The 14,013-nt window shown below is 43.6% G+C and overlaps 1 protein-coding gene across 1 annotated transcript in view; it reads right to left on the bottom strand.

Moving 5' to 3' along the window:
* LOC149280531 (sodium channel modifier 1-like) overlaps positions 1-14,013 on the bottom strand; it is a 57,530-nt gene that overhangs the window by 29,207 nt on the left and 14,310 nt on the right. Inside the window, exon 3 of the mRNA XM_089500503.1 lies at positions 10,913-11,001. Within this exon, the coding sequence (XP_089356629.1) occupies positions 10,913-11,001 (89 nt within the window). The remainder of the gene's footprint in view (positions 1-10,912; positions 11,002-14,013) is intronic.

Raw genomic sequence — 14,013 nt, 5'->3', positions numbered from 1 at the left:
CTTTTGCATTAATTTCCATATAAAAATATTTTTCTGCAAAACATTGATGGTTAATCTGAGATTTAATCTCGGGCCATACAGGAAGGGTCCCATTCCTCAAATATTTAGCTAAACAGATTTTAAAAAAGGAATGTTGCTTTAGATTTCATATTTTATATAGAATATGACCAAGTGCAGAAAAAGATACCACATTTCATTCACCAACACCCAACACTTCCAACAAGGCCTCACATGCATGGCTCATGCATTTTTTTGAAGGAAGCTATGAGGCCGAAACTAGAAAATGCACATTTCACTTTTCAAATATGGAATTTTCTGAAATCAGTTTACTGGGCCCATATGCTATTTGGGACTTTTTGGAAGCCACCACTGTTAATCACCCCATAAATGTATATGTTTATGAACAGTAGACAAGTCAAGGTGTTCAACTAGGGTAATTTGGACAGCTTTCAGGCTTGGTAGTGACAAGTTTAGGCCACTGACATTGATCAGGAAAACCAATAAATAATCAGTGACTTTAAATGTCACCAACAAATGAACAGGTAATTATTATGTAATTTATTTTTTTATTTGTTTCTTCCCACTAGGGCTGCAACAACTAATCGATAAAATCGATAATAAATCAATAATGAAAATCGTTGCCAACGAATTTCATTATCGATTACTTCATTCGATTTTTAGCGATTATAAAATGAGGGTTTTTTCAGAGCAAACACTCAGAAAAATACCCCTCATTATACAAACCGTTTCAGTGACTCACAGCAGCAGCTCCTACTTACTAGCCCCTCCCTGTAATCACTATGACAACTGGCCCCGCCCCCTTCCTTCTCCCAAGAGGCCAGAACCACATGGCTGTGACACTCATCTAAGTATAAAAATTAATATGTGGGCTGCTGAAAGTTAGGGGAGGTGTGGTTTAATTTAGGGACAGCTATGGTTAATGGGGTGTTTAGGGTTAATTTAGGGGCAGCTATGGTTAATGGGGTGTTTGGGGTTAATTTGAGGCAGTTGTGGTTAATGGGGTGTTTGGGGTTAATTTGAGGCAGTTGTGGTTAATGGGGTGTTTAGGGTTAATTTAGGGGCTGTTGTGGTTGATGGGGTGTTTAGTGTTAATGATGAGGACTGAGGGTTAATTTAATAAAGTTAACTTAAAGCGCAGTTAGAGGTAAAGGGGGGGCAGACTAAGGGGAATCTAAATCCTGGGGGCAGTGAAGATTAACCCAGTACTTATTTATAAAAGTATGGTGTCAGTGTGATGCGAACAGGTCTGTGACTCTGAGGGGACTATGAGCTATCTGGGGGTATAAGGCATATACGATATATAAGGCATATGTGGGGAGGGCAGTGTGGCATGTCTGGGGAGGATGGAGTGGTGTATCAGGGGGTATAAGGCGTATCAGGCACAGTGGCACATGTGGGAGGCAGCGTGGAGTGGCACGTCTGGGAGGCAGCGTGGAGTGGCACGTCTGGGAGGCAGCGTGGAGTGGCACGTCTGGGAGGCAGCGTGGAGTGGCACGTCTGGGAGGCAGCGTGGAGTGGCACGTCTGGGAGGCAGCGTGGAGTGGCACGTCTGGGAGGCAGCGTGGAGTGGCACGTCTGGGAGGCAGCGTGGAGTGGCACGTCTGGGAGGCAGCGTGGAGTGGCACGTCTGGGAGGCAGCGTGGAGTGGCACGTCTGGGAGGCAGCGTGGAGTGGCACGTCTGGGAGGCAGCGTGGAGTGGCACGTCTGGGAGGCAGCGTGGAGTGGCATGTCTGGGAGGCAGCGTGGAGTGGCATGTCTGGGAGGCAGCGTGGAGTGGCATGTCTGGGAGGCAGCGTGGCAAGCCTGGGCTCAAATGTGCATGTGGGAGGCAGCGTGGAGTGGTATATGTGGGAGGCAGCGTGGAGTGGTATATGTGGGAGGCAGCGTGGCATGTCTGTGCTAAAATTTGCATAAATTGGGGGGGCTGGTTGGGAAATAAAGACAAGAAATACATTTTCAGGTTTTTTTTTTTTATTCTGCGTTTGTATTTAACATCGTTTATTAAATTATTTTAAATAAATGAAAAATGTAAATTTTTTCTTATCCGATTAATCGAAAAAATAATCAGCCAACTAATCAATTATGAAAATAATAGTTAGTTGCAGCCCCACTTCCCACATTTACCTTAAATGACCCCTCTCTCTTTCTAAGGCAGTGTCATCCAGAGGCTGCCATAATGATCAGATCACTCCTATTAGCCAAGAGCAATCTGACCATCATCAGCCCACTTACTAAACTCACAGCTTTTCACGTGGAAGCAACCTGGACTTTCAGGTCACTGCTATCATTTTGGATCCTATTTCCTTTTGGTAATTATTTAAACTCTTTCAATGCTGATGCTCCATTGGAGCACAGCATTGACTGATATTTACCCCAAAAAGCTTGTAGAAACAAATGTTAACCCCTGCAACGCCACAATTGAGTCATACACATCACAACATTAAAAGGAGTTAATACTTCACTGTCGCTCTCGTGAAGTGATCAGGCAACAGTGGAGGATAGGGGCTGGTCTCCACACTCATGTGGAAAATAAAGAACCCTCTCCTCCCCGTCCCTTATGCTGCCTCTGGCAGCTGGGACACAATAGCTGATCTCTCTGATCACTCCTGTAGACTTCCATGCCTAAAAGACTGATCAAAGGGCTTATGGGGGCTCTTTTTCACCATTGCTGATCTGCCTGGGCTTCCAGGCAGACCAACAGCAGCAGAGCCCCAAACTAAACAGATATTAACCCCTAAAAAGCCACAATCGCAACATTGAGGAGGTTAACCCTGCACTGCCACTCTTAATGATGCAAATCTTCTGATCATTCAGGGTGACAAGAGTTACTGTTTCCCAGTGCCTCCCTGCACTCACACTATCAATTGGCCCCTTTCATTACAGTCAATGATCCCTCCTGCCTGCCTGTCACTGAAGGCAGAGAATTGTTCAAGGATCAAAATCTTACAAGGATCAAATAATTCAGAAAATATTACCAACACCATACTTTTATAAAGAAATTAATTAATAATCTTCACTGCCCCCAGGATTTAGATCTCCCTTACTTTGCCCTCCTTTACCTCTAACTGCACCTTAATATAAAACTTTATTAAATTTATTAACCTTACCCTCAGTCATCACAATTAAATTAACCCTAATGCCCCAATAACCATACTAATTTATTAGATAATTTATCTAGAGTAAATGCAATTCAAGAGCAGCTATGGTTAATGGGGGTTTAGGGTTAATTTTGGGACAGTTATGTTAAATGGGGATTTTTAGGGTTCATTTATAGCACAGTTATGGTTAATGCAGTATTTACATTAAAGTTATGGGCAGGTATGGTTGATATTTTGTTTAGGGTTAATGTTAGGGTCAGTTATAGTTAATGTGGTCTTTAAGGTTAATTTAATGCCAATGCCTGAGGATTAAATTAATTTAATAAAATTTATTTAAAGAGCAGTTACAGGTAAAGGGGAGCAAACTAAGGGGAATCTAAATCCTGGGGCAGTGAAGATTGTTAATGTATTTATAAAAGTATGGTGTCAGTGATATTCTCTGTAACATTTGAATCTTTGAACAACTGACTACAAATTAATGAGCTGTAACCCCATCCCAGTGTCTGAGTGCTCTGCAGAAGACTCACTCTAGGATCAGGTTACAACTGCATGATTCACACACTGAACTGCTACAAACAAATCGTTCCGGATAAAATCGGTTCAGTAGACTGATCACTGGGGGGGAAAAAAAAACATTAAAGATCAAATTAACAATTCGTTCATGAGTCACACATCACTATTCTCAACACTCATGTGGAGACCAAAGAACCCTCTCCCGCTGTCCCTGAAGCTGCCTCTGACAGCCGGGACGCAATTGCTGGTCTATAGAGCAGCCATTGCAGGGAGGACTCTCTCTGATCACTCCTACAGGCTTCCATGCCTACAAAAGCTGTTGCTGGTCTACCAAGGCTTCCACGCAGACCACCAGCAGCAGAGCCCCAAACAAAACTGGTATTATCCCCTAAAATTCCACAATCACAACATTGAAGAGGTTAACGCTGCACTGTCACTCTTAACCGAGCAAGCAGGCAGGAGGGGAGGGTTGGTCTCCACCAGCGATGAGACATTCAAAGGTGAGTCAGATCATTTCAGCTATTTCATTGAAATGATCCGATTCATGATCCAAATCTTCAGATCATTCAGTGTGACTCACAGGAGTTACGCTCTCCCAGTCCCTCCCTGCAGTCACACTGACGATTGGCCCCACCCCTTTCATTACATCCAATGAACCCTCCTGCCTGCCTGCCTACTCTAGCGATGTCACTGAAGGCAGAGAATCCTTCAAAGATTCAAATCTTACAGGAATGCAGATCATTCAGAGAATATCACCAACACCACACTTTTATATGTAAATACATTAATAATCTTCACTGCCCCAGGATTTAGATTCCCTTTAGTTAGCCCCCCCCTTTACCTCTAACTGCACCTTCAGTTAACTTTATTTAAATTAAATTAACCCTCAGTCATCGGCATTACATTAACCCTTAATGCATATAAATTTACACTAAAGACCCCATCAACCATACCAATTAATTAGGTAATTTATCTGGAGTACATGCAATTAACTCAGAGGCAGCTATGGTTAATGAGGTCTTTAGGGTTCATTTCAAGGGTAGTTATGATTAATGGGTGTTTAGGACTAATTTAGGGGCAGTTATGGTTAATGGGGTATTTAGGTTAAAGTTAGGAGCAGTTATGGTTGATAGGGTCTTTAAGGTTAATTTAATGCTGATGACTAAGGGTTAATTTAATTTAATAAAGTTTACTTCGAGAGCAGTTAGAGGTAAAGGGGAGCAAACTAAGGGGACGCTAAATCCTGGGGGCAGTGAAAATTATTAATGTATTGATTTATAAAAGTATGGCGTCAGTGATATTCTCTGTAAAATCCAAAACCCTGAAAGATCTGAATCTTTGAACAACTCTGAGTCATCCTTCCTCCGTGAATTAATGAACTGTAACCTGATCCAAGAGTCTGTGAGTGCTATGCAAATGAATCACTCTAGGACAGGGGTGTCCACGTTTTTTCGGCAGCGGGCCACTTCATCAGAATTGTATACGTGCGCGGGCCACACTCTTTTTCACTGTGACAAAAAATATGGCCTTTAATAAAATATGCAGATTAAAATAAAGTAAAATAACACAAAACCTTTACTCTTCCTCTCACTGATTTCTGGGCCTTGAAAGTTCTGCGACTACAAATTCAGGATTCCCTAGATTTATTCTAGGGATTAACTAAAATGAAAATTCTGGACCAAAACATTCAGGGTTCACTTAGCCAAAACCTAAAATAACCCCCACCTTTAAAAATAATAAAAACTTACATGTTTAATAAAAGTAGGTAACACACAATTGGACAAAATTAGCAATATGACTTGGCATGATAGGAGTGTGATTGCTAACAGCAATCACACTATCATACCCAGGCAAACAGTAAATGCTGGAACCTAGGCATGATGGGACTGTGCTCGCTGTGAGCAATCACACTCCTATCATGCCAAGTCAGCCAGTACATGCTGGTACAGGGTGGCTGTAAGTGATGTGCAGACCCCATACTGCTGGCAGCATCACTACACAAGGGGGGCACCTAGCTAGGTTTCAGCATGTACTGGCTGACTTGGCATGATAGGAGTGTGATTGCTAACAGTAGTCACAGTCCCATCGTGCCTAGGTTCCAGCACTTACACATCCATCCAGTAAATGCTGGAACCTAGGCATGATGGGACTGTGATTGCTGTTAGCAATCACACTCCTATCATGCCAAGTCAGCCAGTACATGCTGGTACAGGGTGGCTGTAAGTGATGTGCAGACCCCATACTGCTGGCAGCATCCCTACACAAGGGGGGCAGCTGACCAGGTTTCACCATGTACTGGCTGACTTGGCATGATAGGAGTGTGATTGCTAACAGCAATCACAGTCCCATCATGCCTAGGTTCCAGCACTTACACATCCATGCTATCGCACACACTCATTTATTCATAGAATCATTAATTCACAGATTCATTCCCTCAATCACACACACTCATTCAAACACCCTCCCCACCCCCTTACCTGCACTTCAGCCCCTCAATGCCACTCACAGACTTCAGCAGGTGGCACGGCCTCCCTCTGCCTTCTCTGCTAAAGCACAGAGGAAGTATGATGTCACGTGAACTCCGCTTCCTCTGTGCAGTCCAGAAGACCCTCCCACAAGTAAGTAGCAGGGCTTGAGGTGCGGCTCACGTAAGATCGGTTGCCCTGGCTGCCGATCTTACGCGGCCCGCACCCCGCGTGCCACATATTGGACGCCCCTGCTCTAGGATCAGGTTACAACTGCATGATTCACACACTGAACCGCTACAAATGAATCACTGTGGATTAATCCGTTCAGTAGACTGATCATTGAAAATAATCAAATCAATGATTCAAACATAATCCAGACATCACTATTCTCCACACTCATGTGGAGACCAAAGACCCCCCTCTCCACCTGTCCCTGAAGCTGCCTCTCACAGCTACAACACAACTGCTGGTCTATAGAGCAGCCATTGCAGGGAGGGGTCTCTGATCACTCCTAGAGGCTTCCAGCTCATTGTTTGCTGTTGCTGGTCTGCCAGGGCTTCCAGGCAGACCACCAGCAGCAGAGCCCCAAACAAAAACAGGTATTAACCCCTAAAATGCCGAAATCCCAACATTGAAGGGCTTAACGCTGCACTGTCACTGTTAATGGAGCAAACAGGTAGCAGACAAGAGTTGGGGCTGGTCTCCACTAGTGATGAGGTTCGGATCAGTAAAGTTAATTGGTTCATTTTCACTCGTTCATTGAAATGATCCGATTCATGATCCGAATCTTCGTATCATTCAGTTACTCTTTCCCAGTCCCTCCCTGCAGTCACACTGACGATTGGCCTCGCCCCATTCATTACATCCAATGAACCCTCCTGCCTGCCTGCCTACTCTAGCGATGTCACTAAAGGCAGAGAATCGTTGTAAGATCCGAATCTTACAGGGATCCCGATTTTTCAGAAATACCACTGACACCATACTTTTATAAAGAAATTCATTAATCATCTTCACTGACCCCAGGATTTACATTCCCCTTAGTTTGCCCCCCTTTACGTCATACTGCACCTTAAGTTAGTGTTAATTTAATAAAGTTAAAGACACCATCAACCATAGCAATTTATTAGGTAATTTATCTATAGCACATGCAATTTATTCAGCAGCAGTTATGCTTAATGGTGTCTTTAGGGTTAATATTAGGGGCAGTTGTAGTGAATGGGGTGTTTAGGGTTATTTTAGGGGCAGTTATAGTTAATGGGGTCTTTAAGGTTAATTTAATAATTTAAAAAAGTTAAATGAAAGCAAACTAAGAGGAATCTAAATCCTGGAGGCAGTGAAGATTACTAATGTATTTATAAAAGTATGGTATCAGTGATATCTGTAAGATTCGAATCTTTTAACAACCAACTCTATGAGTCATTGTTCCTCTGAACTAATGAGCTGTAACCTAATCCCAGAGTCCGCGTCTGAGTGCTCTACAGAAGACTCACTCTAGGATCAGGTTAAAACTGCATGATTCACACACTGAACCGCTACAAATGAATGGTTCACTCTACTGAACCAATTCATCCAGATTACTGAGAAAAATCGGATCAAATCCAAACTCATGTGGAGACCAAACAACCCTCTCCCACTGTCCCTGAAGCTGCCTCTGGCAACAGGAACACAACTGCTGGTCTATAGAGCAGCCATTCCGAGTAGGAGTCTCTCTGATCACTCCTGTAAGCTTCCATGCCTACAAGAATGATCAAAGGGCTTGTAGGGGCTCATTTTCACTGTTGCTGGTCTGCCTGGGCTTCCACGCAGACCACCAGCGGCAGAGCCACCAACAAAACGGGTATTCACCCCTAAAATGCCACAATTGCAGCATTGAAAGAGTTAACGCTGCACTGTCACTCTCATGGAGCAATCAGGCAGCAGGGGATGGTGTGTCAGTTCCCAACACTTGTGTGGGGACCCTATCAACACACAACCCTCTTCCCTGAAGCAGCTTGTGGCACTAGGGGCCATGTCTGGCCCCTCCCCAGAGCATCAACATCCAAACACTGTATGGCGATCAACGAGCACCTCCTAAACCTCAATAGCCTCAATCAGGAGGCATTCTGCAACACCACTCACCCCAGGACAGGCTGTCACCACTCCAAGTGATTCCACCCTGTAAAAAATAAATTAAATATATATTCAAGTTGGAAAAGTTAGCCAGAGAGTCTCCAGACCCTCTAGAGAACTCTGGCTCCACTTGCAGGTTGAATACAGGTACTGCATTCAACCATGCAAGTCAATGAAGCCCAGCTTTCTAATCAGTTTGATTAGTAAATAAAAGAAAAATTTTGAAATGTCCCACTGATGTCACCATCAGGGGAACCTTCAACTTCCTAAAGATAAAAAATTAAATAAAGGAAAATAAAATATATACATAAATATTCTTGTGAGCAAGTCCTACAATTAGCACATTAGCTTAAAACAATTCTTGCATGGAAAGAGTTAAAAGACTGACATAATAAATGCCCATGGGGTGTCTACTTTTAATATATAATTTGATGGGGTAAAATGAATTGGCCGGGTTAAACAATGTCCCAATTAACACGGGGGGGGGGGGATGGACACATCTAATTTCCAATTAGAATACACATCCCAGATGTAGTCTTTTAGCCCCCCCCCCAAAAAAAAAATAAACACATACATGTGGGGTATCACTTTACTCAAAATATGTTTCTGAACACATATTGGTGTCGTGTCACAGCGACATATACCAGGAGCTGTAAATTCATACATAAAGTAGGTGTGTGGGGGGGGGGAAATACACACAAAACACTACTGCAAACTTTGACAAATGCCGGTGGTAAAATATGTGCATGCAAAGAGTTAAATTACCAACACCTGGGGGTGTCTAGTTTTAAATATATGATTTGATGGTGTAAATTGCATTGGCCAGCTTCAAAGATACCCGAAAGGGCACATGAGGGAAGAATTAACAGATTTGGAAATAATGGTTTTGAAATGGCAAACCGCTACCTGTACTTACCGTCCAATAACATGCACAAAAAATGAAAAACAAACCATTGGGTACTTCTAAACTCAGGACAAATAGTAGAATCTATTTATCAGGTTTTTTTCATTACCTTTCATATATGAGTAAAACCTTTTTCTAAAACATTCACCCTTTTTTTTTTTTTTACTCTTTTTAATAAATCACTTAGTAAATGATACAATCGAAACAATGTCATCCAAAGAAAGCCCTTCTTGTCCTGGAGAAAAAAAAATATATATGTTGCATATGTGGCAGTCAGCGCGGCATTGGTGACAAGTTGTATTTATTTATATATATTATATATAAAATAAAAACTTGTGTGGCTTAAAACGACAATACAGCAGCAGTTCCTTCTTACCAGTCCCTCCCTGTAATCACTATGACAGCTGGCCCCGCCCCTTCCTTCTCCCAGAACCACATGGCTGCAACAAACATCTGACTAAGTGGAAAAGTAATATTTGGGCTGTTAGGGGAGGTGGCGGTTAATTTAGGAGCAGTTATGGTTAATGGGGTGTTTAAGGTTAATTTAGAAGCAGCTGTGGTTGATGGGGTGTTTAGAGTTAATTTGGGGGATGCTGTGGTTGATGGGGTGTTTAGAGTTAATTTTGTGTAATTTGGGTTGATGGGGTATTTAGGGTTAATTTAATGATGAGGACTGAGGGTTAATTTAATAAAGTTAACTTAAGGTGCAGTTAGAGGTAAAGGGGGGACAAACTAAGGAGAATCTAAATCCTGGGGGCAGTGAAGATTAACCCAGTACTTATTTATAAAAGTATGGTGTCAGTGTGATGCAAACAGGTCTGTGACTATGAGGGGACTGAGATATTGGGGGGGTATAAGGCATATCTAGGGACGACAGAGTGGTGTATCAGGGTGTATAAGGCATATCTGGGGCCACAGTGGCATATGTGGGGGTAGAGTGGAGTGGCATATGTTGGGAGGACAATAGCATGTCTGGGGAGGATGGAGTAGTGTATCAGGGGCCACAGTTGCATTTGTGGCAGGCAGCGCGGCATTTGTGGCAGGCAGCGCAGCATTTGTGGCAGGCAGCGCGGCATGCTCAAATGTGCATAAATTAGGGGGGCTGGTTGGAAATAAAGACAAGAAATACATTTTATCAATGTTTTATTTTTATTCCACTGTTTGTATTTATCATTTATTTATTAAATTTTAAATAAAATAAATTTACATTCATTCTTTTATCCGATTAATCTAAGAAATAAATCGGCCAACTAATCGATTATGAAAATAGTTAGTTGCAGCCATACATATTTGTAATTAGCAGAAGATTTCAGTATTAGGGATATGGTTAGATTCTTTAAATTCTTGGAAAGACAGCACCCTTCCACCATAGAAATCTGGAGGTAAACTCAGGATTACAGAACAAGGGAGTCAATTAAGAAACGGTTCCCATGAGGAAGAGCTTACGACACCACATACTCCAAAGGGTGAGAGCCACGGTCATAGTTGGTAAAGCAGGGGGGTGGATTCAGGGAACACCAGAGGGTCAAACCACAGGACGACTAGTAACTGATGGTGCAGTAGAAAGCTTCTCTATATATCGATCCAGGGTAAGGTGGCCGGTGGTAGAGAACTGTGTTTAGGGGAATTTCATCTTCAATACATAAATCTTATCCCCGTTTGGCACATACTGCAGTCCATAGAGGGTTAGCAGGCTAGCACATTACAGGGGTTCAGCCACCATATCATCAGTTTAAAGCATTATTAAGCAATCTGAATTATTATTATAATAACTTTTTCCTTAAAAGCCGTCACTCACCAGCTACATGTTTTTTCCCGTTCCGGTGTACAGACAGCATTTCAATGGTGTCAAAAACTGGTCGGTGAGCACACACGGTACACGTGTACCTGTAACATACGTCATGTTAAAAAAAACAAACAAAATAAAAACAAATGTACAGATACACTTCAACTCGAACAACTCCAGCACTAGGCACACTCCCACGCATACAAGAGCCACACACATGCCAACACACACAGATTCTGGCACTAGACACAGACTGACACTGCGCACACAGACGCCCACAGACTCCAGCACTAGACAACACAACAGACAAACACTCACAAAAATCCCAGCGCTGGACAGCCGTGCACACAGTGACTCAAACTAGACACACAAACAGACTCTCACGCCAGGCACACACAGAGTCCAGCACTACACAAACACTCAGACTCCGGCGCTAAACACACATCGCAAAGTCCCAGAGTACACACAAATGCACACGCGCGCACACACGCTCGCACACTACACAAAACACACTCGCACACTAAGATTCTGACCCCAGACACACCCCAGTGCTACACAAACACAGAGATCCAATCAATAGACACACACATGTACTCCTGGCCCATGCGCCAGACACAGGCACATGCCCCCCAACCCTACACAAACACGCACACAAATTTTTCTATATGTCTAACATCACAGCTATGAGAGTGAGAGAGACTGGGCAGAGAAGAGAAGCAAATCACAGCACCAGATCTAGTGAAAAGACATCTGACGCTACACATACACACCGATGCACATATAGACTCTGGAGCTAGACACACTAACAGATTCTGACACCAGACAGACCCCAGCACTACACAAATACGCTCAGACGCCAAGCGCGCGCTCAAACGCCAGACACACCCCCCCAACACTCAGAAACCAAAGCTAGACACACAGCAACACTCAGACTCAGACACTAGAGATCCAAAATAAAGAAGCAGAGGCTCAAAACTCAAATGAGAAGGTGAGTATTTCACGCAGGCAACATTTCAACACGCAGGTCTTTCTCAAGCCTTAAAGCATTAGTGCACACATTCAAGTATTTATGCAACAACAAGTGATTAAGGGGTTGGACGCACCCGATCCTACATAACAATTTAAAGCGACAGTGCAAACTGATCAGTCTATACATAAAGTGCAAAGCCAGTCAATGTGTATATATAAATAATTATATAAAAAGTCTGAATAAATATGAAAGTGAAGTGATAAATATACTACAAATATCTATCATCATATCAAAAAAACAGACTGATCTCGGGAGCTAAGCAAATCTGTGCCTGGTTAGCACATGGATGGGAGACTACTTGGAAATACCATACCAAGCGTCATAGGCTGTTCATTTGTGTGAAAGCCATACCCAAATATGAGACATTTAGAATGATTGTGATTTAAATTATTTTGTAAAAACATTTTTATATATATTTATTAACTTAAACATTATCCGTTATCTTTTAGATTGTTTATTTCAACTCAGCTGATGTTTATTCATTTATTATACGCAGCTGGTCCTGTAGGTTTATTTAATGCTTTTTTGAGATTATGAAATATTAGAGATTATGAAATATTTAACTGGTGCAGCTGCGTTGACAGACTGATCTTTAATATTGTATATTATAAAGCTACAATTTAGTTACAGTAATATCTTTAGATCATATAGTGTCTGTATTTGTAGTAGAGTGTTCATTTTAAACTTGCGTACACTTTTTTCATATAATAGATATATATTTGTAGTATATTTATCACTTCACTTTCATATTTATTCACTTTTTATATAATAATATTTATATACACATTGACTGGCTTTGCACTTTATGTATAGACTGGTCAGTTTGCACTGTCACTTTAAATTGTTATGTAGGATCGGATGCGTCCGACCCCTTAATCACATATTTTGCATAAATATTTGAGTGTGCACTTGAGAAAGACCTGCGCGACGAAACGTTGCCTGCGTGAAATAAACTCACCTTATCACTTGAGTGCTGAGCCTCTGCGTCTTTATTTTGGATTTATTGAAGGACTTGGTGGTACCCCGGCTCGTGCGCCATCTCACTACCGAGTGCTGCGTTCCAACCTTTCTGTGTCTGACGCTAGAGACACGCACCCCAACACGCAGAAACTGTCGCCAGAGACACGCACCCCAACACGCAGAAACTGTCGCCAGAGACACGCACCCCAACACGCAGAAACTGTCGCCAGAGACACGCACCCCAACACGCAGAAACTGTCGCCAGAGACACGCACCCCAACACGCAGAAACTGTCGCCAGAGACACGCACCCCAACACGCAGAAACTGTCGCCAGACACACGCAGAAACTGTCGCCAGACACACGCAGAAACTGTCGCCAGACACACGCACCCCAACACGCAGAAACTGTCGCCAGACACGCAGAAACTGTCGCCAGAGACACGCACCCCAACACGCAGAAACTGTCGCCAGAGACACGCACCCCAACACGCAGAAACTGTCGCCAGACACACGCACCCCAACACGCAGAAACTGTCGCCAGACACACGCACCCCAACACGCAGAAACTGTCGCCAGACACACGCACCCCAACACGCAGAAACTGTCGCCAGAGACACGCACCCCAACACGCACAAACTGTCGCCAGAGACACGCACCCCAACACGCAGAAACTGTCGCCAGAGACACGCACCCCAACACGCAGAAACTGTCGCCAGAGACACGCACCCCAACACGCAGAAACTGTCGCCAGACACACGCACCCCAACACGCAGAAACTGTCGCCAGAGACACGCACCCCAACACGCAGAAACTGTCGCCAGACACACGCACCCCAACACGCAGAAACTGTCGCCAGACACACGCAGAAACTGTCGCCAGACACACGCACCCCAACACGCAGAAACTGTCGCCAGAGACACGCACCCCAACACGCAGAAACTGTCGCCAGACACACGCACCCCAACACGCAGAAACTGTCGCCAGAGACACGCACCCCAACACGCAGAAACTGTCGCCAGACACACGCACCCCAACACGCAGAAACTGTCGCCAGAGACACGCACCCCAACACGCAGAAACTGTCGCCAGAGACACGCACCCCAACACGCAGAAACTGTCGCC

This window comes from Sceloporus occidentalis, unplaced genomic scaffold, assembly GCF_023333645.1.
Source record: "Sceloporus occidentalis isolate IW3139 unplaced genomic scaffold, rSceOcc1.0.p SCAF_155, whole genome shotgun sequence".
NCBI classification, from domain to species: Eukaryota; Metazoa; Chordata; class Lepidosauria; order Squamata; family Phrynosomatidae; genus Sceloporus; species Sceloporus occidentalis.
The sequence above is the reverse complement of the archived record's forward strand: the minus strand, read 5'-3'. Positions and strand labels throughout refer to the sequence as shown.